At 41.3% G+C, this 24365-nt stretch overlaps 1 protein-coding gene across 1 annotated transcript; it reads right to left on the bottom strand.

The window, feature by feature from the left end:
• Positions 1-7763: 7763 nt before the first annotated feature.
• tent5bb (terminal nucleotidyltransferase 5Bb) lies at positions 7764-23619 on the bottom strand. Its single transcript, XM_012873703.3, has 2 exons — positions 23090-23619; positions 7764-11117 (listed from the first exon to the last, which is right to left on the bottom strand). Exons 1-2 carry the CDS (start codon positions 23243-23245, stop codon positions 10095-10097), a joined length of 1179 nt encoding a protein of 392 aa, XP_012729157.1. The 5' UTR covers positions 23246-23619; the 3' UTR covers positions 7764-10094.
• Between the last annotated feature and the right edge of the window lie 746 nt (positions 23620-24365).

Below are 24365 nucleotides of genomic sequence, written 5' to 3'. Positions count from 1 at the left end.
GATTATCCCACCTGAACTGAGGACCTCTGCAGCTTTTGCAGAGTTTGGGCCTTTTGGCTCCTTCTACGATTAATACGTTTCCCAACGGACAGGTCAGTGTAGCTGGCAATGTCTTGGAGGTTTTGCTGTTGCGGCGTTCTATTTTTGTTTGACCTGTCTACTGTGATCCTTGGTGTTCCTGGTGCAGTTTGTTCTCTAATGTTCTCTAAGAATCCTTTGTTTTCACAGAGTAGCAGGATTTATATTGAGATAAATTTCACACTGGGGCACTTCATTCACTAATTAGGTGAATTCCCAAGGCTATTATTGGTTGCTCTAGTTTTTATGTAGGGGTGGGCTCATTACAAAGGCAATGCACACTTTTGAAAAGATTACAATCTAATGTTTTCCTTCCAGTTCACAAGAACTTTCTGTTGGCCTGTCAAACTAAATCCAACAAAAATACCTTGAGGTTTGTGGTGGTGATCCAACAAGATCAAAGGGCTTTGAATGCTATTGCTAGGGACTTTATGTGGGAAAATGTTGGTTTTACCCTTCACATTAGTGTGTGAATGGCTCTGGACAAAGATTCTTCATATCATAAAAAAGACAAAAAAAACCTTTTGAGCTATTTCAAGAGGTGACATTTACAGTGAATAAGCTTTTCCCAAAGTGGTGAGATCCACTCATTCTGTCTCTCCTTTTGTTTAACGTCTACTCCCACAATAATCCTCTGCTCTCCTAAAAATACTGTTCATTATTTGCAGTCTGGGAGTGACTCAACAAAATTCAGTGCTCACCCTGTCTGTTTTCCATCTTTATTTTGTCATAAAACACACATGAATGGCTGTCCTCACTATCTTTAATGTCGATGAAAATCCTAATTTACAAAGTAGACATACAGAGACTGTTTAAGTGCAGCTTCTTATTCCGAAAAAGTAAAACAAAGAACCAGACTCGTTTTGCCAATTTAGTGTGTACTATTTATTTGTATTTTTGGATGAATACCACAGGTAAAAACGCGCGAGTATCTATTTAGGTTTAAACTGTCATGAGTTATCTATTTTTCTCTAAATGATGGGAGTTTTAACTCATTAGCCCATACTGCAAGGAGGTGCTGGGAACTTATTACAAGCTGTCAACTGATAGTTGTTTGATGTGGGATTCCCTAGGAGAATTATCAGCAGCTAGAACTTTACCACAATTTTTTTTTTCCATTTCTCAATTTTGTTTAGGTCCAAAATATTTTCCCCCACGGGCATATTCTAACAGCTAGGTCAAGAAGTTAGCTGGTCTAAAAGCATCTTAAAACAACTGCAGAGTTAACAGTATCACAAAATTACAATTTTTTGTGACCCTGCCTTGCATAAATTCTCAGAATCTATGCCATTGTGAGAACATCTCTTGTCTAGAACAGTGTTATGCTGAGTCCAGGGATGTTCTTTCAGATTCAGTTCTAGACTTGGTGGGTCATTTCAGAACTTTGGTTCTCCTGTCATGAAGTGATTCCAGTTGTTGATTTGAATTTATGGTTTGACTCAATGTGATGTTGAAGAAGAGAATACATTATCATCTTCAGCATTGTAGCAGACATCAGAATATTCTAGGCTCAAAACGAGCTGATATTTTAACCTGATGATAACTGAATCCACCTTGACCTCAGTCCCCCCTGAAGTAATCTGGGTGTCAAACTCCAGAGGGCTGGTGTCCTGCAACTTTGATATGTGTCTCTGATCCAACACACCTGAGTTAAATAATCAGGTCATTAGCAGCACTCTGGAGAACTTGGCTGCATCCAAAAGGGTCTAATTGGTAAGTACTATATAGCCAAAGCGAAAGTACGTCTGTGTTTGCCACGATAAGTGCTGTCCGAATAGTGCAGTCCGTAAAGAAGGAGGTACGGAAAGGAGCCAGTACGCCTCCTCTCATAGCGCCTTTAGCTTTTGGAGCTTGCAATGTGCAATGAAAATTTCTGCAGAGAAGAGAGCGCGCACTTCGTAGGGATTGGACTAGCATCATGTGTGTTTCCATTACGTAATGACATATGAGTTAAAATCGTCTCACAGTCCCAAAAGCCCCCCCCACAACATCGTTCTGACTGTTGACCTCATGAAAGGTCAAGGAACAGGAGCTAAGAGTTACAATTAGAACATTTCAGATGTAGCCCTTGGCTGCATACTGAGGAGCTAATTTGGTTCTAACAGTTGAGGACTGGAGTTTGACGACCCTGTGGTATATGCGTTTTAGAACTGAGGCCTAAAAGATCAACTTTAGTTGCCTTTGACTTCTTGGCAGCCTTCCTGTCCAGTTTCTATCTTATCTTTTCATTGATTTTAAACAAACCTCCCGTTTCTGCTATGTCAATTGGGTCTCATATTTTCTCAAGTAATTTATGAATGTCTTTATTGTGACATGGTTGATAATTTAATGGTTTAGTTGCGTAACCATTAAATTATAAACTTGTAACATCTTTCATTAAGTCCTTGGCTGCTGCATGCCCTTGAACTTGGATTCCAGGTATCTGGACTGTAAAGGCACAGAACCTCCACTTGTTATATAGATTATGATCTGGGTTGTAGAGCTGTTGTCTCTTCAAGGTAGTGTGAGGACCACTGCTAGTGCTGGGGCCGGGGCCAGAGTAGCGGGACTGTCTCTTCTCAGACTATTCACAGCAATGGCAGTGGTTTCTAAATGCTTAGTCAGTCACTTAATGTTGATGCCAATAAATTGGTCTCTGGTAATAAAGTAAAAACCTTGAGGTTATTTTGACATGTAATTCAAATCTCATGCTTAACAGGTTTCTAGGATTTCCATCTTCCCCTCCAGAATATTGCCAACATTTTAAATATCCTGTCCAGATTGACACTGAAAAACTAGTTACTGCATTTGATACTTCAAGGCTGAGCTTTAGTCATTATTTACTATCGAGAAGCCACAATATGCAGCTAAAGGCCTTCAGATTATCCTGTACACTTCAGCAAGAGTTCCGATTTTAAAATAGATATGTTTTCCTATTTTAGCTTAGTTTTTATTGACTCCCTGCTAAAGCCAGAATAAAATAAAACATTCTTCACACATTTAAAGCCCGTAGCAATCAAGCTCCATCATATCAGAGCTTGTTAAATAGATTCCTTCATATGTTCCTAACAGAACATTTTACTGCCAGAACACAGGTTTACTGGTGGTTCCTAGAGTTTCTAAAAGTACAATAGGAATCAAACAAAAGCTCATTGTTAGAGATAGTAGCTAGGTCATCCTGAGCACTCCCTATAGGTATGCTTCTAAAGGGGTTAGGCGGATATAACAGCCACTTTTCCTCACTGTGCTAAATTCTCCTACTACTTTCCAATTTTGTCTTTTTCTCTGTTATTTCAGATTTTAACTTCATATTCTCTGTTTTTTCTCTTCATTTTATCCTCTGAAAACTGACTCAGAGCTCATCTGCTAAGCTGCCATTTCTCCTAAAAGAAACCACTAAAGAAACTACCCTAACCAACTTTTCACTTTTCTAAAAAAGAAAAAAGCTACTAGTCTCAGGAGCTGGGGTGTGCATCTATATTTACCCCTCTTAATTTAATGTCAGCATAAATTAAACTTTTTTTAAAGGTCCCAGAGGTTTGTTGGGGAACATTACTAAACAATCAGTACAATGTAGATCAAAGAATATTACCGTATGATAAAGTAGTGGAGAAGTTTAAATAATGACTGGGTTCTAAAACTATGTCCAAACCTTAAACAACCGAGAAACCCATTATAGCTCTGGAGGAGGTGCAAACACTGACAGCTCAGTTGGAAGAATATGTTGACAGAACCATTATTCGTTGTGAACTCTGCAAATTCGGCCGTTATGAAAGAGCTGCAAGACGAAAGCTAATCGAAGTCCAACTCACATGCTTATATCTACACCTGCTTTAGATCAAAGGATATATATGTGTTGAAATGGCCCAGTAGAAGTCTACACATGAATCCAATATAGCATCTGTGGCAAAATTCAAAAATTGGTGTTCCCATGCTAAATATTGGTGTCCTGATGTGAGACATATCCCACAAGAGTTAACCATTATGCAACACTTTGCTTGTGGCTGTAAGTTCAAGAGCTTAAATATCTTCGCAAGGTTTTGCACACATAGTGTCATGTTTAGTGTAGCAACTGCAACATCAAGAGCAAGTTGAATAGGAAGATTTGTCTATACCACAATATTTCTATACCTTTGTGTGAACATATGCTTCCCTTTTGTCCGCCATTTTGTTGCTGGAACACATGAATCCCCCCACTGAGGAACCATAAATGCAATTATCTTCAAAGCACTAAGTTTACAAATCAGGTAACTTATTTTTCTAACTGTATTAGTTAACTAGAACCCTGTTTAAATGTGCCACAAGGCCCCATTATCAGTCAGAGAAATTCAAACAGAGAGCAGGAGCAAAGCATGGCTGTGCTGAAGAATGTAGCTGTAAGTGCCAACAAAACATCTGTTACTGTCAAGACATTCTGCAATGTCTGAAACCTCACTGGTTGATAAGTACAAAAGAGTATGAAATACGGTGTTTTATTTTAGTGTGCTGTGAAACTGCTGAGCTTTTGAAAAATATATGTGCTGCTTTAACGGTTTTAATTAAGTATTGGACAGGGTCTCAGTATCTGCAAATGCCTACTCCTAAAATACTTGGATTGGTTTTAAAAAGTCCTGATGGAGACACTCCTAAATGGTCATGGCCTTGAGTAGGCTATAAATAACCACTGACTGGTATGTAAACAACCATCTGATGCAAACTTAGTCACAAACTTTGTGCCCTTCTATTAATTTTCTCTGTGCATATGCACAGAGAAAATTAATAGAAGGGCACAAATGATCTTATTAAATGACTTACTTGTTAATTTTTAGAGTAAGCTCAAGCCAGAAGCTGTGACTTGTATGTAGTAATTACATTTGCACAGAGGTCGGGATTGTTTGCTATTCTGAAGCAGGAAAATCCCCTGTAACTGTTTTTTGAAGCAGCCAAGGTGGAAGCATTGCTTTTTATTGCCTTATTGTCTGCCCCTTTGCATTTCAGAATGGTAAATAAACATCACCGTGGCGACGGGGCTCTGAATATCTCCAAATTCTCCAAATAGAAATGTCAGTCAGTTCCTGGGAATTGCCTGCTAACTGCATGATGATGGATGGAGCTGTGCCACTCGCTCCAGTAAAACAGCTTTATGAGGAAAACTTCGGCACCACTTCCTTCACTCGTACGCAGTAAAGACTGAAATTAGTATCAGTTTGATTCAGTCGCTGTCGACTAAACATATTTTATTTGTTTCAAGTTTTTCCTCAATAGGGGAAGTTTTGTGTATGTGGTGATTGTGTGGAGCTTGGATGGGAATAAGTGAAACTGGCAAAGCACAGCTCTCTCCACTATCTTTGATATAGAGTTTGGTTTTTGTGCCTCCCCTGTAATTTTCTCCAACCATCCAGCCATTGCTTCTATGATAAATATTCATTGGACCTCCACAGGCCACTGCATCCATCTCTGTTTGGGAAGATTTAGTCGTCTATGTAGAATGTTGTTTTTATATGACAAAGTCCCCAGGCGGCCCTTGCACTCAGCTGGGGAGTGGAAAAATTGACAACAGTGAGCTGTTGTATACACCGGGGACAGCTCTTGACTGCCTTCTTGTGCTGACCCTTCCCATCATCCTCCCAGGTGGTATCTGTCAAAGCTGAAGAAGACATTCCCAGCCGGCATGCAAACCTACCGCATCTTGAACAACATTCCCACTGCGGTCCTGAGATAAAGATTAATCTTCTCAGCAAACTGATGGCAGGGAGGAGAGAATGATGACCAGGGTCTTATAAACTATGGAGGCCTTGATGGGAGCTCAACAAGCCAGGGCCCACCCACGTCAACTGGACAAAGAGGGTGCTGTGGAACAATCTGAACCAACGTTTTCTGTAAAAGCAATTACATTCTCTTTAGCCATAATTTGTCACAGGAAGAACAACATGGGATGATAAGGTTTTCTATTTGGTTTGCTATTTTCTTGTATACTATAAACTTTAAATTTCATCAAAATATTTGAAATATATATATATATATATATATATATATATATATATATATATATATATATATATATATTTGCATGTATATATAAAGTATATTTATTCTCAGTGTGTTCCAAAGGGATGATATTTAGGTTGCAGCTAATGGATAAATTTGAGTCAGAAAACCAGCAGATCTGTCCAGCTACAGCTCTGAAGACATTATCACGGCTTGCTTCTTCCATTGTTGTTTGTGGCTCAGATCAGCATGGTTGAATCTTGTGATGATCAACTGCACTGCAGGGTGGGTGAACGATCTGAACAGGTTCTTCAACAAGTTTCATCAGACACTCAGCCCTCCCCAAGCCCAGTCTCCCGTGCTGCTGGTACCGTCTGCTATTGCAGAGCTGGAGAGCTCCTTTAGTGACTGTTGCATCCTAGGTGCACTAAGGAGCGTTATCACAGGTCCTTCCTCCCAGCCGCTGATGGACTTTATAACTATCACTGCTCGCAAAAACAAAATTTAATAAGAGTTTACATACCTGCTGTGTTTGCATTTTTTTTTTCATTTGTCAGAGTCATTTTTTTTATGCACAAATTTGCATGCACGGTTTGTACATTTTTGTCAAATCCCTTTACACAGTTGCGGAAATGATGTCTGATTTATTAAACTTGCCAGAGACATTGGAAAGACGCTGGTTTGTTAAAAATTCTGTGAACTCCTTTGCGGCTGCATGTTGTCAGTACATGTTTGCTTCATAAGAGCTCTCCAGGGCTTACTATGTTCACTGGATGCTACGGCTGCAGTTTCAGTTGACAGTTACTCCGCAGAGAAAAATCCCCCTTGTCAAATTCAGAATTTGCTCTTTAATCACCCTGAAGTGAACTTTGATAAAAAGAAACAGCACTCAAATGCTAGAGTTTGCATCTCCTTAATGCTACTGTGCTTTTATGTGCCTCCATTAGAAAGCAACTGAGCAAGTAGGGCCCTGTTTGCTTTTAGTTCTATGGTCTATGAAAATCATTTCCAATGCAACAATTATAACACTTACTGGCCAAATAAAGGAAGATATATAAACGTTTTATCATACAGGAAGAAAAGTCCTTTTTGATGCACCAGCTGGTCATGGGGACTCGTAAAACAAGCATGAGAATCTGTCTACCTACCAGCTGTTTATTGGGGGTGATGCCAGAAACAAATCTATTATTTTCCACAAACATAAAAGTAAACATGTGGAATGTGCTAAGTTCTGCAAAATTAATATATGGGAAAGCACCTCGCACCCACTATTGAGCACTGTGATAGTGTGGGCCCCACTCTCTTTGGACTTGGAACCTTATTAGCATTGCATTATTAACCATTTGGAAAACCAAGGTAAAATCTGGTCTCTGCAAGAAATGCTTTTGAAATATTACAGGACATGGCTGAGTGCTGTTGTACTGGCAAAAGAGAATTGGGCAATGCATTAACAGCGGAGGTACTGATTGTGCCACTGGGGTTTAGATGTGATTAGACTTTTTTTCATGTAGCTGTATAAATTTACTGAAATAATGTTGGATTCTTCTACCATTTTAAATCAAAGATTCTTGTACTGCAACAATAGGATTTTGCATATCTTTAACAGGGGGTTAAAATATGTCAGCAACCGTGTTTTCATTAAACCCATTTACAGACTAATTTGAGTTCACTGATATTTAGATCAGTTTGTCACCACTCCCAAAACTCCAAGGGTGTAAAGAAAAAACATAACACTTTCATCTTCCAGCTGTTGACAAGTTTTAATGAAAAACTTAAAGGAAAACCCCTGAAACTGGATATCAAAATGCACTGTAAATTAGACATAAAAGTTTCAAAAAGAGTTCTTACATAGCACCTATTTAAAAGAAGCTAATATTTAGGCACTTGGAACCATTTACAGTCTGTATTTATCGTGCTACACAAGAGAGTACTTCTTTGGCCTTTTTACCCTCCCCCAGAAAGGTCTGCTTAAACCACAGACAGAACAACATGCTCAAAACTGCTTTCAGACTTAATACCAACTATTTACATTTCAACAAACCATCTATCAGAAAATAAACAGACATAGCAAAGTTTCTGTCACATATAAAGCCTTCATATTTTCCCTACGCCTCCCACTTGGGTTAAAGGCTGTCAGCAAAGCAAAAACACATTGATTTGGTTTGAACTTGAAATTTTATCCCCAACCCTTTTCTTACAGCAGTTTTAATCAAAATAACTTACATTTTTGATATACAGTACAAAATGGCATGAAAAGCAACAAATTAATAATAATGACGATTTTATCCAAACTCTGTGTGAAAACATACATTTTAGAAAGTCAAATAGGTACAGAGGCCATGTGTACACTAACACAGAATGTCTGTCAAGATTCCGTAGAGTCACGTTCTGGTTGACCTCCAGCACAAGTCAGTCTGCATTCTGGCTCGCTCACGGCTCTGTCACCAGTTCTGTAAGTCAACTGGAACCCGTTTAGTCCCCGGCAACAATCAAAGAAACTTTTTGAAACACAAATAAAGTGTGAAGAAGATTGCCCAACACAACATTACTTCCCATCTCCTGTTGATTAGCATACTAAATATAATGAATAAAAGGTATGTACATATATTGTTGTAAATGCGTTCAGGAGAAATGCCAAATAAATTAAATGGGGCACAATCATTAGTATAAAGCTTAATATGGATTAATATTCCATCCATAGTCTTCGATTATCCGAAGTTATCCAGGGTTCAGGGGACCAGAGCAATGGGTCCAGGAGGGAAATCCAGAGCTCCCTCTTCCCGGTGACAAGTATCAGGGTTTCCCAAACACTGGCGGGTCACCAGGCTTTAGCCGCCCCCTCCCCAACCCTAACCCTAACCCACCCCCAGGCTAAGCCTCATTTGTCGATGTGAAATGCCTTGATGTTTGAGAGCGGCATAAAACGGTCAGTAAAGTTCCCGTCTGGGAGAAAACCTCCCAGTGTAAATAAGCTAGCTGTTATTAGCTCAACGCACACTACGTTCACGCTGCGCCTCTCCACGCACTTCCCCCGTTCCGCAACAAAGCCCCCCCCACCCACCACTTACACACGCTCCTCCATCATCAGATAGATGATAAATTAGGCAGAGATTATTATTTTAAATGTAGCACATACTGTATGCAATTGTATGATGCAAATTAGTCACATTAGGCATTTTGGGTCATAAAAGCAATTAACCATATTTTCCAGTCTTGGGAATGTGGATTACCTGTCCCCTACATGTTGCTGAGTAGTACCAGTCAGATGGATGAAAGAAGTCCCCTACACTTTTCTGACATTTGCTAGAAAGCGAAAATTGGCTGTTTGGTTGTTTTTGGTCACAAATGACACTTGAGGAAACCACAGAAACAACAGTCATCAGTATTATTAAGGTGATGCTGTTACAAAACTAAAGTCGCCAAGCTAGGACTTACATGTCTGTTAATCCACTGACTGCAGGCTTTGCAGGAGCAGATTGCCCGACCAGTTCATATCACTTTAATATATCTCATTCTATAAAGATCAGAAAGGCAAAAGATACAGGATTATTTTCTAGTAAGCATACTCGCCTTGAAAGTTCTTCTAAATATATTTAGTGTTTATTGAATTTTGCTCCTCAAGTCAGAGATATCATTATAATATAATTTATAGATAATTGTATTCCAACTGCTTTATTATTATATATTACTTTAGCTGTAGTGTAGTTGCATTTCTGTTTTGAAAAAAACAAATTCATTACTTCATAAATAAAGTAATAAAGTTTTAGTTTTTGCAATACCTTGATATTAGGCTATAATATAAGAATCTCATAGCAGTTCATAGCCAGGCCTGAACTATGAAATGAAAAGATTTGCATTAGTTTGTGATATTGTATATCCACTGGGCCTGTTGTAACTCATACTTCCCAGAACTCCAGTTGGCTGTCCACTCCTGCCTTGACAGAGCCAGAATCCAGCACTGATATCCGTTGTGGACACAAGTAAAGAAAAATGCTCCCCTTTTAACAACTTAAAGGTAAAACAAAGTTCTTCACATATATATAAGTTTATACATGCATATAACATGATCATCAGCTGCAAGGCAGCCATGTTTGGTAAGAATTATTACGCACAGACATGGATTGGACTTGTGCTACATAGTAGTTGCTGAAGTTGACGTCTCTGACATAGGGAGCGGGCTGGTAGTAGCAGGTGATGTTGGACAGGGCAGGGATGGCATTGTGTTCAGCCATGACACGCAGTGCCAGGGCGGATATTAGAGCCAGCGTCTGGCGGCGCTCATGGCCCATCAGACAAACAGTGCTTTCGTCCACCACTTGCCTCAGCGTCATCAGGTATTCGTAGCGCTTGTGCTCGATTCCGACAAAGTGGTTTTGCAGATATGCCTCCAGTTTCCTCTGCTGCTCACATATGTCAGGAAAGTCAATGAAGAAGCGCGAGCACATGTAGCGCTGCATCTGTTTCATGTGACTCTTGGAGGAGGGGTGGAAGCCGCGCACCAGCAGGTGGCAGTACTTTAGCAGCCCACCCCCCCGGATCTCTTCTGGGCTTCGCGTGGCAATAGTTCTGGAGAGGAGATGTTCTAGAGCTTCTTCAAAGTCTCCATACATGCTCTCACCCTGCACGGTTGGGTGGAAGGTCTCAGACATGACCGTCTCCGAGCAACGGTCAAACAGCAGCAACGAGTCCAGCGAGATCTGGAAGGAGTCCACGCTGAACTCGAACTGCCTCCTCAGAGAGTCGACGAACTTTAGCTCCACGTTCTTGCCAGTGTTGTTGGACAGTGAGATGAGGCTCCAGCGGTCCGTGTCATTGCAGACTTTCACCAATTTCTGCACGTAGGCCTCCTTCAGGGCAAGGGCCGTGATTCTCTCCCTGCACACCCCTTCAGGCAGGAAGTCCACTAGGCAGTCCAGCACCACATCCTTTACTAGGCGGAAGGTTTTATCGTCCGAAAGACGTAAACCAAAAATTAAGTCCAGGTCTTTGTAGCCGAGGCCGTTGTCCTGGTGAAGCACGTGGCTGGCTGCAGAGCCGTTCAGCTTCACATCGCGCACAACTACACCTTTCTCCTCCAGACGAGCTCTGACCACCTGAAACATGCAGAGAATAAGACAGAAAACTGAGTGATGTGGTTCCACCACAAGATATAAATCAGAGGAAGCCTGGAAGGTAAGCACAGATTTATGCATGCAAAGAGATGAATGCCGTTTCCTCCCCGCTTCAGTTAAAACTAAATCCAACCTGCTGTTAGGGAATGAAAAGTAGGAGTGCATGATGTGGCATGAATACAATGCACTGCAATAGTATTTCACCTCTTTAGCGTTTTTCCACATAACAACCACAAACTTGTTTTATTGGAATTTTATGTGACGAACCAGCACAAATTAGTGCGTGATTTTAAATCAGAAGACAAGTGATACTTGGTTTTCAAAACTTTTGCAAGTAAGAATTTAAAATGTGTGGGATGTATCTGTATTAGCCCACCTGAGTAAATGCTTTGTAGAACCCCCTGCAGCTGCAGTTACAGCTACAGGGTCCTTTGAGTGATGCCTTTACCAGCTCTGTGTGTCTAAAGAGGAAAGTTTTCCTATTCTTCTTTTACTAAAGTACTGACCTTGCCATCCTAACACGTGAATATCCTTTAATCTAAACCAGAGGTGGAGGACTAGTTCCGCATGTAGAGCCAGAATGAAATCCAGCAGCACTGCAAAGAGCCACACGACAAAATGTCCACACATTTTTAACGACTCCAATGCCTTATATAACGCCGACCTAACAGTTTTTAACATTTTATATCAGATTTTCTTATTCCGTAACTGATTACTTGAAAATACAATCAGGTGAAGCCATAAAATGTCCTCAGGAACTAGTTAGGCAGTGCCACCTTTGTCGACATTAAAGCCAAGCACTCTTGCTCCTGGTCATCATTCTGAATACCTCCCCACAGGTATTAAAAACACAAGGGGGTTAATTACAAACTTTTATTTACAAAAACAAACTTGAACTGAAGTTCAAACGTATCCTGACTCTCATTGACTGGCAAAAAGGATAAGCCTCACTTTAGCCTCAGCGTGGCCTTAATCATGACTTAATCTGGCAAAGTTACACTGCCTGGCCAAAAATAAAGTCGGCGACTGGATTTAACTAGGCAAGTAGGTACGAGCCTCCAATTGGATAATCACTGTACAGACAAACGTGTGTCAGCCGGCAACAAGTTATTTAACCCAGTGGATGCAATGAGTAGCTTCTCATTTCTTAAACAACCATGCTGTCTTAGACATCCCATGTTCGTGGAAAACCTCTCAGTCTGTTTCAGAAGGGTCAAGTCATTGGCATCCATCAGGCAGACAAAACATCTAAGGAGATTTCAGAAATTGGGTTACGGAATGTGCAATGCATTACTAAAAACTGTATAGTGGGGAACCATCAACTTTGAGGAAGAAATGTAGCCCCAAAGAAATCCTGAATGATCATGACCGGCGATCACTTAAATGTTTGGCCAAATCAAATTGAAGAAAGACAGCAGCAGAACTCTTTGGGGATGTTTATTAGTGAAAGTAAGAGCATTTCCACATAGGCAATGCTAAGTCAACACAGATCTAAATCTAGCTGATGGGTCTTTTCCTACTGAAAGTACCACAATTGCAGGTCTTTTGTAGGGGTTTGGGGGGCTTCTTCCAGGAATGCCTTAGATCCATCCATCTCCCCATGTACTTTGATCCACTTCCCTGTCTGATAATGAAAAGTATCCTCACAGCAGGATCATGCCACCACTATGTTCACCTGTGGAGCTGGTGTGTTCAGGATTCAGGCAGGTAGACACATGGTGTTTTGCATATCTGACCAAAGTACCTTCTTCCACATGTTTGCTGTTTCCCCTAGATAGCTTGTGGCACAAAAGTATTTTAAGGCTTTTGCCACTGTTCCATAAAGGCAAGATTTCTAGAGTGTCACAGATATTTCCACCCAAGCTTTGGATCTCTGCTGCTCCTACAGAGCCACCAAGGACGTCTTATTTTCTAAAAAACCTCTGGGGGGGGGGGGGGGGGGGGGGGGGCTGCATAGTTTTTTTTCAAGGGATTTTTGTCTTTTTCAAGACTTTTGTTAAGGCCAGTGGTATTTCAATTAATGAAGCAGATTGAATTTCCATTTCAGTATACTGCTCCAGAGCACTGGCACCAAAATGGCTGCCAAAATGTAATACATCACTGAAATAATACTAGTGATAGCTATCAGTTACCACTGTCCTACATATTATAAATCAGATCTCTAAGCAAAAACCTGGTCCTGCAGACTAACCTGAGCAGACATGAGCTTCACACCACAGCAGACTCAAACCCTCGTCGGCTGTGAACATGGTTTATTTGGCAACTGGTGCATAGACCGCTCATGTTCTGCTGGGATAGTCGAGAAAAATTCTGAACTGGCCAGACACGTACACGTCTCCTGTCTATTTCACCAAAGTGATGACGCTAAAGGCGTTTATCCAAAACCATTTAAAAAAACGTCCACTGAGCCTTAGAGATCCCTCATTGTTATCTTGCAGTCCTGGTTTTCAGTATAAACAGATGTCAAAGGACACATAAAATCCGCTGTGTTATTTCTTTAACCCAAACACCAGGTTTAAGCTGTTGGGTTGATTTAGCCAGTCTGAGAGGATTCGTGCTCTATGACATGCCGCATTACCCTGCTGGAAGTAGCCATCAGAAGATGGGTACACCGTGGTCATAAAGGGAAGAACATGGTCAGCAACAATACTCAGGTAGGCTGTGGCGTTAAGATGATGCTCTCAAGGGGACCAAAGGGTGCCAAAAAAATATCCACCACCACCATCTTAAACCGTTGATACAAGGCAGGATGGAACCATGCTTTCATGTGGTTGACGCCAGATTTTGACCCTACCATCCGAATGTCGCAGCATAAATCGAGACTCATATATATATATATATACACATAGATAGATAGATAGATAGATAGATAGATAGATAGATAGATAGATAGATAGATAGATAGATAGATAGATAGATAGATAGATAGATAGATAGATAGATAGATAGATAGATAGATAGATAGATAGATAGATAGACAGACAGACAGACAGACAGACAGACAGACAGACAGACAGACAGACAGACAGACAGACAGACAGACAGACAGACAGACAGACAGACAGACAGACAGACAGACAGACAGACAGACAGACAGACAGACAGACAGACAGACAGACAGACAGACAGACAGATAGATAGATAGATAGATAGATAGATAGATAGATAGATAGATAGATAGATAGATAGATAGATAGATAGATGTGTCTATTTTTCCAACTGGAAATAGCGGCTTCAAGTGTTCTATAAGTAAAGAAAAATTGTTGGGGTTTTCCCCTTGTAAAGCTGTCATACACGGCCGACAGACAACAACCAGTCTCTAAAAAGCTCTTCACTCTCTCCAACTTGTCATTAAAACTGATACCAGACACCGGCCTATATCTAGTAGAAGCAAGACAAAAAGGACATCCCCACATTTAATTTTTTTGCATTTGAAAGAATCAAAAAAAACATTGAATGTTTTTATACTGTGCTATTTATGCCTGCATATCTAAAACAGTCTGACTTTAATTAGAAAAGATTTGGTACTTTGTGGGAAGAAATTACACATGGTTTCACGGTACAGTGAGAAACGCTGACCTCATTTTTAAAACAGTGAGTCTGACTTAACAGCACGTTCCAATCTTTCTGTGTGTCCTGTGAGCAGCGGAAGAAACATAGCTCCGCTCCCCCCCCCCCCCACGTGACATGAATCCAAAAGGGCTCATAAAGCAGACTCCTGCATTTCCCTCATGACTCTCCAGCACCTGGTACAGCCAGCAAGGGGAGACACTTCCGCCAACGCTGGAGCAAAAGGAGCCTTGTAAAATAGAGCCGCAAACCCACCAGACTGTCTAGTGTTGACAACGCCTTGGCAACGAATAATAGTCTCTCCACTGTCGTTCAGCCATCTCAATAGTTTCCTCAACTATTTTGTTTAAGTTGCGGTTTTGCATGTGTTTTTATAATGGAAGTTTGAAATTACACAACTATTTACCAGCCCACGGTTCCCTGGACACCCATGAAAGCTCTGGGCAGTGAGTCAGATAATCTTGTCAAGCGAATGGCAGCTAAAATCGAGCAGTCCCTGACCTTGCAATTCCCTCGAAAACTAATCCGGCCAATCAGCCCCACGGTAGCTTGGCAAGCAGAATGGAGATGATGATGATGATGACTTTTTTTCTCTGATTGGAAAACCCTTCAAGAATTTTCATTGCACGGGTAGTCATTCCACCTGTGTGCTGGTACGACTGCAAGTCATTGGCTGAAATGTGAAGCTGTTTTTCCTCAATGTGCTATGTGTTCTTTTTGTCAATTAGGTATTTGTTCCACTGATTCAATGATTCACAGAATGTCCCGGTTCACTTCAACCTTGTGGCACCATTACAAAATGCACACACATCCACTTTAATATTTCCACTAGGTCTCAAAAACATCTTACGAAACAGTTATTACTAACTACCATGTTATTACCACTGCCTATACCAAATCTGACATTATTGAATGAGATAATATGATTTAATACTAAAAAATGAACAGTAATGGGATGGATGGATGGATGGATGGATGGATGGATGGATGGATGGATGGATGGATGGATGGATGGATGGATGGATGGATGGATGGATGGATGGATGGATGGATGGATAATGAAGTCCAACAGCCAGTGCCATGTAAAAGTATTCACCCAACAAATAAAACAAATTAACAGAAAACTTCAGTGAGCATAACAAGCCCATGTTGACTCTGGAGGATGTGCAGAGATGCACAGCCTTTCACTCAAATCTGAGTATAAAAAAAGTATAAAAAAGAGGTCAAAAGACAGCCCAAAATAGTCCTAAGGGCAGCTTGCTTCAAGCCAAGGGAAACACAGCAAACGTGTGTGAGAAGGCGCTCTTAAAACATCAGACCGAAATAGAACTTTTTTATGCAAGATGCTAGGTTTTGTTGAAAAATAGCACTTCACCTTCAAACACATACCATCTCTACGCTGAAACTTGGTGGTGGCAGAATCATGCTTTGGGATTGCTGTTTTTCAACACTGACCGGAAAGGTCCTCGGGTAATGATAAGCAGATTGAGTTAAATACAGGGGAAATAATAACTTAAACTGAGGAGGTTGTGCAGCTCCCAGAAAAACAATTAACCTAAACATATGTACTGCAAGGAATGAAAGTTGTCATTCACAGACGGCCCAGTTTTAGTTATCGGGCCGATACCGATATGTTAAAAAAAGACTAACATTGGCCGATACCAATGTTAATGCCAATATATCGTACACCCCTAAACACACTTAAAGACTTTTTTCAGTCAGTCTGTGCTAAGCTGGTATGGATAGCTAAGAAGATGTACACTTCTATGCAGGGAAAAAAAACATTTACATTTTTCATTTGATTCAAAAGTATGTGCTAATTTGTGTTGGTCATCAAATCCCAATACATTAATATAAAAGTTTAGTTGAAAGATAAATGGAACATCTCAAACGATTAAAATGCTTTTATAAGGCTCTGTTTACTATTATCGTAGGAAAAAGATGAATCTGAAGGATATAGTATATCCCTAGCTTCCCTCCACTGGGAGCATGTGGTGTCTTCATAGTGTGGGTTGGTTTACAGCCTGGCTAGTCCCACATTGAAGAGTGACGCATCTGGTCTTTGCTTACCTCACGGCTCTGTTGTCCAGCATTATAACAGTCACCAACCCGTTCCTCACAGTCTGATTCTCATCCAGACACCACTGCCCATGACAGAGCGGTTCCAGAGTGCTAGGAAACCCATACACCCACCACCTTTCCCTCAACCAAGAAACTTTTCCTTGAGTATCTGTGTTTGCCATTGTGTTGTGCAACGCAACGCAGAGACCGCGGAGTAGCCCGTTGAGGGAGCAACATGAGCCACCATCGTGGGCTCCAGCTGTGGTTTGATGACTGCTGACGTTAAATTGAGTCTGGGAGTGCAGAGGTGTCATTAACAAAGTTTTCCTCCACTGCTCCCAGCACTCACCCCCAGCCTGACCACAAACAGATGGTCTTTAAATGTGGCCCTTGGACAAATACGGTGCTGAAAGGAGGTGGGAGCGGCTACTGGAAGACTATTAGGAAGCCTAATGGCGTCATCAGCTATGGAATGGCAAGGACAGACTGCAATGCCACCTCTATCTGGTTTAACATGATGACCTAAGGTAGACAATTTGTGGGCTTACCTGTGCAAGTGATATAGATATCTGAATGTCTAAATCAGCCACTGATTTCTTGCTTTTTATGTTAAAAATATTATTTTGAATTAGTACGGTAATGCTATTTAGCATTTTCCTCAATTCTTGTTGCTAAATTACACAGAATAATCCGAGCCACCCCCATTGTTTAACATAAGCATTTTCTAAGTCGCCATGTGTTTATGTGCTTTTGCTAGACCTGCAAATATCATTTTCACAACTGCCAGAAAAAAAAAATAAACCTATGTCCTCCACATGGACCAGCGGTCCACAGCCAGAAAGCTTTTCTGACAGTAAAGTCCTACTCACAGTGAACCCTATCAGACTCCTGAAGGGGAGGTCAACAAACACAGACAAATAAAAGGAGAGAACTAGCTAGAAGTTGATTTATTTCCCCCGGGAGACTGTAGGCCAGAGTAAACCGTTTTCACACAGCAGGTGCAGAATAGGGAGTCAATGTTGATGCTTTTCTTAGAGGGTAGTTGAGACAGTTCCTACGGTAGAACTGACATGAAATCCATGTTTTCTACATAAATATGAAATCTCATAACATCATTAGAAATACAGCCTGCTCCAGAAGACATTCTGCACTGATCTACAACTTAGACATTTAATAAGCTAACTTCAATGTTTCCTATTTAGCTATATATGCTGGCATTTTAAAAAGAACATAGTACATGGGATTAAACATGAGGAAATGAAAGGGGATTTTGTGATACTTTGTGTCATGGTTTTGTACTATATGTAACATTTCTGAATTGCTCCTGCTCTGAATAGTGCATGCATACTGAGATTAAGGGTGTGGAGTTCCATCGTGTGCTGCTGCATCATGACCGGGTACAAAATGTAATGTGAAACAAGATGGGACTATTTTATGTAATTTATTGTCATAGTAATGACCCTCAGTGCTGATTGGCTAACCCCAGGTAGTTGTATAATTTTTAGCCAGACAGCCAGTGTTGAAATCAGTGTGTTTAAACCATCCCGCATCCCCCTGTGAGTGAAGTATTTGCATAACACAGCATGGGATTAAGTGACATTATTTTTTTAATCATAGCTGCAACACTTGAGTTGCATCAACTCTGTAGCGATGGATTACTGGCAGCATACTGCCTTATCTGGTGATCATATGGTTTATGCTACAGTGGTAAGTGTGTAAAAAGGCTATGAGGGAGTGTGTTTGTTTTGTTTGTTCTTTCTGATGCTATCTTGTCTTTCATTGCTATTGAAACTAAAGTCTGACACTCGTTAGTGTGATGGGGGTAAAGACAAGACATACAGATTGACAGGGATAGCGTGTTCTCGGAAACAAGTACGTATGGTCTTTCATTCCATTCTCCGTTTAGAGCCAAATTTGCTGGTGATGAAATCTCAGTCATCCAGGTGATGATCAATCCCTAAAAAAAGGTTAAAAAACAAAACTGGACCTGCATTCCGTAACACCATCTCGTTTTAAACTAGGCATAGTTGTGGTGCTAAGATGCCTTAATTTAGTTTAAAAGCGGCACAGGACAGCATAAAATTCTCACAACATGATAACCGTGACTAAAAATATCAAGATGCATCTATAACACTTACTTTGATTTCTGTAGACAAACTTAAGCAACATCTTAAAAACAGTCTAGCGTGTAGTTGGCTGCTGACACACATGCTGCTCTTATCAGGCCAACATTAGTTTTTATTAATTTTTGGGACCTGTCACGTTTACCTGAATTGTTCTTTTTTGTAAAGAAGGGGAAAATGTAGTAGCCTTCTTTTAGCCGGGTGACCTGTAGTGCACAGCAACGTGTGGGGGAGGGGCCATGCTGTATTACTTTGTCCTACGTTTAGCTGGAGTATTTCCTTTCTCTCTGACGCTTTCTCTGGCATCTCCCTATAATGCACTCCTGAAACAATAGAGGAAGGGTGTCTATTTCAAGCCATAGATACCTAGCCACGTCATGTAGTATTCATGTTACACTTTAATCACACAATCCCTGTTAATATAGCTAAATAAATCATCTTTTATGAAGGTTAAAAAGTAAAGGTGCTGACCTCAACCAGGTCATTATGTGTCCAATCTGAAAATTTTTTAGACATACCTGAAGAAAGGAAGTGTTGATAAGAATCCTACTTTGTCACATTCAAGGACAAGGAACGTGACTAAAGACAGATTTTAGGAACTGCTTTAGGATTTTGGACTATTTGTTTCTCTTTAATACGATGGTGTCCCGGAAACTGGGATGAGGACTTCCAGCGAATATTTTCCTCTCATCTGAAGCCCTGCGGCAGAACACATTCTGTCTGGTGGGAGAGAGGTCAGGGGTATGCACACACGTGGCTTTGTTACGTTTCTGTGGGGTTGTGTGCCGTTTTGGAACTCTGTGTGCTTTTTATTCCTCATCAATCCAAGGCCTTCATTTGGAGCAGTGAGCACCTGTTCAAGCTATAAAAAGGTGCAGTTCACCTTTGGCCATGGCTTCAACTATGTAATCTCTTTCAAACTAAATTTCCACGCTGGAGGCAAATGGGATCGCTTTGATTTTTCTCCGCCTTTTTTTGTGGCAGCAGTTGTGTCTTGAAAAAAGGACTGATGACTTGGTGGGTTTCTGCCCTCTTCTTAAAATAAAGGTTACATAAGCTACTTGTGTTTGTGAATTTTAATAAAGAGCAACAATTCTCCCAAATGTTGGGAAGAGACACTGGACTATCAAGGCTTTGGAGCGGCCGTGGGGCATTGAAGTGGTGTTCTCAATCTGTAGCAACATGTTATTGGCTGCCATGTTTGAACAAAAGTGCTTGTAACTCAACTTGTGCTGCACAGTTTAAGATGATTTACTTGGTCCACATTTCCAAAGTAACTATGTAGTACAAGAGGTTATATATTTGATCCGTCCGCTTCTAATACAATAAACAAACCTCTCTTTACAAGGTTTAAGTTGATCACATAAAAAAAAAATTCTTCATTTGCTTTCAAGTTCACATAATGTCAAGCCTACACAAATTAAAAAATGGATGTAAAAATAGGGCCAGACTCTTACAAGGCAGCGTCCCTGCTGTGTATGTTGCATATATTTGACTTCAAACTTCCAAAGCGAAGAAACGTTTCTGATTAAAAACAAAAAATGGGCTGAATTTGACTTGAGTTGGCACAGTCTCAGTTTTTAACAGCAAGTATCAAGAACTTTGAAATATATTCCACCACATAACACAAGTTTTACACTGTGAGAACAGCGGAGCTACGATGAACGGCTAACCGCTAACCTAGCCGCTAACCTAACCAGATACATAAGCACTAGAAGTGCGTGTGCGCAGCCAGCAAGTGGAAACTATGAAGGAACGAGCATGGACATTGGTGTTACGTGAGCACATCAGAATGATTGGCATGTGGGACAACCAATAGATAAGGTGATACTCCCAGAACTTGAGGGACAGAGGAGGGGTGAGAGCAGGACCAAAACCCTAACCAATCCATGCCCTTCAGACCGAGGGGCATGGATTGGTTAGTTTTACAGGCCTGTAGCTCCAACAGAAGAAAAAAAAACATTTTTAACCCCTTTTTGTGAATACATAATGTATTTACTATTTTCAGGGTGGTAGGGCCATTTTACCCAATATTACAGAATGTGTTTCTGAACAGTATTACCAACTATAGCTTTAAAGTTCACTCTCCCCAGGTGCACACTTTATAGAAGTGTGTAGGGTTTAATGTGAGTATTGGGACAGGGCATAGCTTTGTAAACAGCCTTTGACTTCTGCATAATTAAGCGCCCAGTGATAGTTTAAAGCTTCATAAAATTGAGTTTCAATAAACGTTTGGAGACTGGAAATGTTACAAGAAACTAATCTGAATTTTTGAGAGTTTGACCACCTCAGTTCAAAAACTGAACCGTGCATTTAAGGAAACAGCTGTTTCAACACCTTACCCATGAAGAGCAACAGAGCACCAGCGTTTAGAGGAATAAATGAGCTCCAGATCACAAATCAGTTTGTTGAACCGTTATGTCTGAATAGCAGAATAATGTGATTGACTTGAATCATCATTTAATTTGGAATCATCAGTCATTTTCTGTTGCTGTGAATTAAAACTAACAAATATTGTCACAGATGTACTTCAGCTGAACTAAACCAAATCTTGCGATTCCTCTCGGCCGTTTCACCTGTAACATTTTCACTGTGACGTGGCGACCTTTGAAGATCTCCCTAATCGTTTTATTCTCGCTTTCCCAAAAATTTGAGTCAGAAACCTTCCAGACTACATGCAAAAAAAAAATAGAACGCTTGGCCAAAAATGTAACAAAATCACACTGGGCTTTTCAGCAGTAACGGATAGCCTCTGTGGAACACGTGAAGGAAGCGGTGGGCGAATTTTTCCGAAGGCTGCTCTCTGAGAGGTCCATAAAAAATACCGCGGTTGACGCAAAGAAAACTCTTTGGGGTCTCTGTTGCCTACAGGACTGTATAATGAAGGAAACGGATTAGCAGGGGGCTGTTCAGGGCAGATGGTAGGTGCCTCCTTGATGATAGAGCCCTTTAAAGCGCATGTGTGTTTGGGCAGGGGTACCCCCAACCCCCAACTCTGCCCAAAAAAGTTGACTTCTGAAACTAGGAATAATTTTAAGAGGAATATACGGCAGATTAAAGACATCTGAAGAACATACATCTGAAGCATAAGTGGTGGGTTAATGGAAAAACCGCAGTCACGGTGTTAGGTCATCCCCACTGACATGTCTGCACGGCTAATGTGAGTAATTAAAAGTGTTCGAAGTGGAGGGTAAAGGTTATCAACAGAGGAAAAGACGTTTCACCAGAACGTGGGAGCATAACCTTCCAGTGAGTATTGCTTTTGTCATCAAGAGTGCTGTAAATCATCTAAAGTGACTTCACATCACCTTCCTGTAGGAAAATACAATGAGTACAATGCACATCCTGAAGATGTAGAGGTCAGAAGCATTATCAGAGCTGGACCAAGCCAGTAAGAAACCAGGCTGCGGCTCCGAGCGCGCCCCCCCACCCCCGGGGCCAGCTGGAGGCACAGAGAAAACTTAACCTCTCAAACAGATCTCCAAACCTCACGTTTAGAGCTCTGCTTACAATATGAGGAACTCAAAAGTCCACAAACTTTATATTTAAGCTTATTTAGGATAAATCTAAATGCTCATCTGGGGCTTGGAATAATAATAATATTGGAGATAGAAGCAAACGCGGAGAAGCAGTCATCCCGGTGCCAGTGAACGACGTCTCCGTTTCCAGACGTCCAGCCGCCTCTGACTACTTTCTTCCGCTGCCTTTCACATGAATGCTGTATTATGTTTCCCTCTGCTGCCACCTCCACCAGAAGCGTGTGACGACAGCGTATTTTAATCCACCTCAGTAATCACACAGACGGGGGATATTTTTAGTTTGGCAGTTATGCGTACTGCCATCATTTATTATGACTAGTTGAATCATTGGAGCTGCTTGTGTCTGTGCTGGATTGGTGTTACTTTTAACTGCAAAACAGTTTTGCAGTTAAAAGTAAAACTGTTTTGCAGTTTTCCTGACTTTAGTCTGCCTTACAAAGCTTTCCTCTCACTTTATGAGACTTTCAGACCAAATGTGTGAAGATAAAAGACACTAATGTTAATTTATTTAATACCTAATCTGAACTGGAATGGGGAACCCTGAATCAAATTTTACTAGGGGGCCCCACAGAATCGCGGAGCGCCTCTGTGCATTATTCCTCCACTCTTTGTTTTATTGTTTTTTTTTTTTGTTTTGTTTTTTTTTTTTATCTAATCTCACCTGGACGATCTGCCGGGGCTTCACGGACAGCGTGGGGAAGTTCCCGCGGCCGTGGATGGGCACGCTCTCCCCCAGGATGGAGTCCAGGCGCCGCACCTGATCCCAGGACAGCACGCTGACCCGCCGGCTCTGCTCCGCGGCATCGCCGGACGACATGACGACCGGGATCGATGGGCACTGCAGCGGCAGGTGTGTGGGGGGGGGGGGCGATCTCCTCTGCGGAGAGACGGCGGGACTCGGGCGATCGCTTCCCCGTCTCACGAAGATCCAAAACGCGGTTGGGTGTTTGGAAAGTTCGGCGAAGCTGCGCACATCTCCCGGAACCCAGCAGCCACTCGTCGTGACCGTCTCGTCGCCCTCCTCCCCGCAGATTAAAGACTCCCGGAGGCTCGCACCGGGTCTGTTTTCACCCCGGCTGGGATTACCAGGAGCCTCCCCATTGGCTGGACGCAGAGCGCGCTGACACGCAGGAGGCTGCGCGCGCCCAACACACCTCTCCTCTCCTGCGTCACGCGGACGTCCTGTCACACTGACACCGCGGTGAAAACACTTGAAGCCTGTTTCCTGAAACTCCTCTTCTCAATGGGGAAAACTTGAGAAGCGAATGTTACCAGAAGAATGTCTCTGTCTCCACCCACCTGAAATCCCTATAGCACACCATGCGCCTACTTCATACACCATCCATTAACAGGTTTGACAAACAGAATTATGTGTGTGTGTGTGTGTGTGTGTGTGTGTGTGTGTGTGTGTGTGTGTGTGTGTGTGTGTGCGTGTGTGTGTGTGTGTGTGTGTGTGTGTGTGTGTGTGTGTGTGTGGACTGTATCACATCTTGTCTCAGTACAGCGACAAACTTCAGCGTATGCTATGGGACTTTGAGGTGCTATAGGCCAGCACAAAGTAACAAACAATTGGTCAAAAGGAAAGAAAAAAAAACATGCAAGGTTCTCAAAACTTTTCAGAAATAAAAAGCGCTGTGTGCAGATTCGTTCCTCTTAATATGACAACCCTAAATCCAGAGCTTTGTTAAACTAATTTTATTCAGCATGCATAAAAGTATATTAACAGGAATGGTGATAAAACCTGCCACATGCCTGCTATATCTAATAAAATAAACCCAGAGAGCCATGTCAATATGTTAATGAAACTCAGGGGTACATGCAGCGTAATCTTTCTTAAATACTATTTTTTGCGTAGTTTCATAATATTTGTTTTCTTTTTTTTTAACGGGACCGCTGTAATTGCAAAGTACAGAAACAAGTTCTCTATTTATTATCCA

This window comes from Fundulus heteroclitus, chromosome 13 (genome assembly GCF_011125445.2).
Source record: "Fundulus heteroclitus isolate FHET01 chromosome 13, MU-UCD_Fhet_4.1, whole genome shotgun sequence".
NCBI classification, from domain to species: Eukaryota; Metazoa; Chordata; class Actinopteri; order Cyprinodontiformes; family Fundulidae; genus Fundulus; species Fundulus heteroclitus.
Note: the sequence above shows the minus strand (reverse complement) of the source record. Positions and strands in the feature narration are given on the sequence as shown.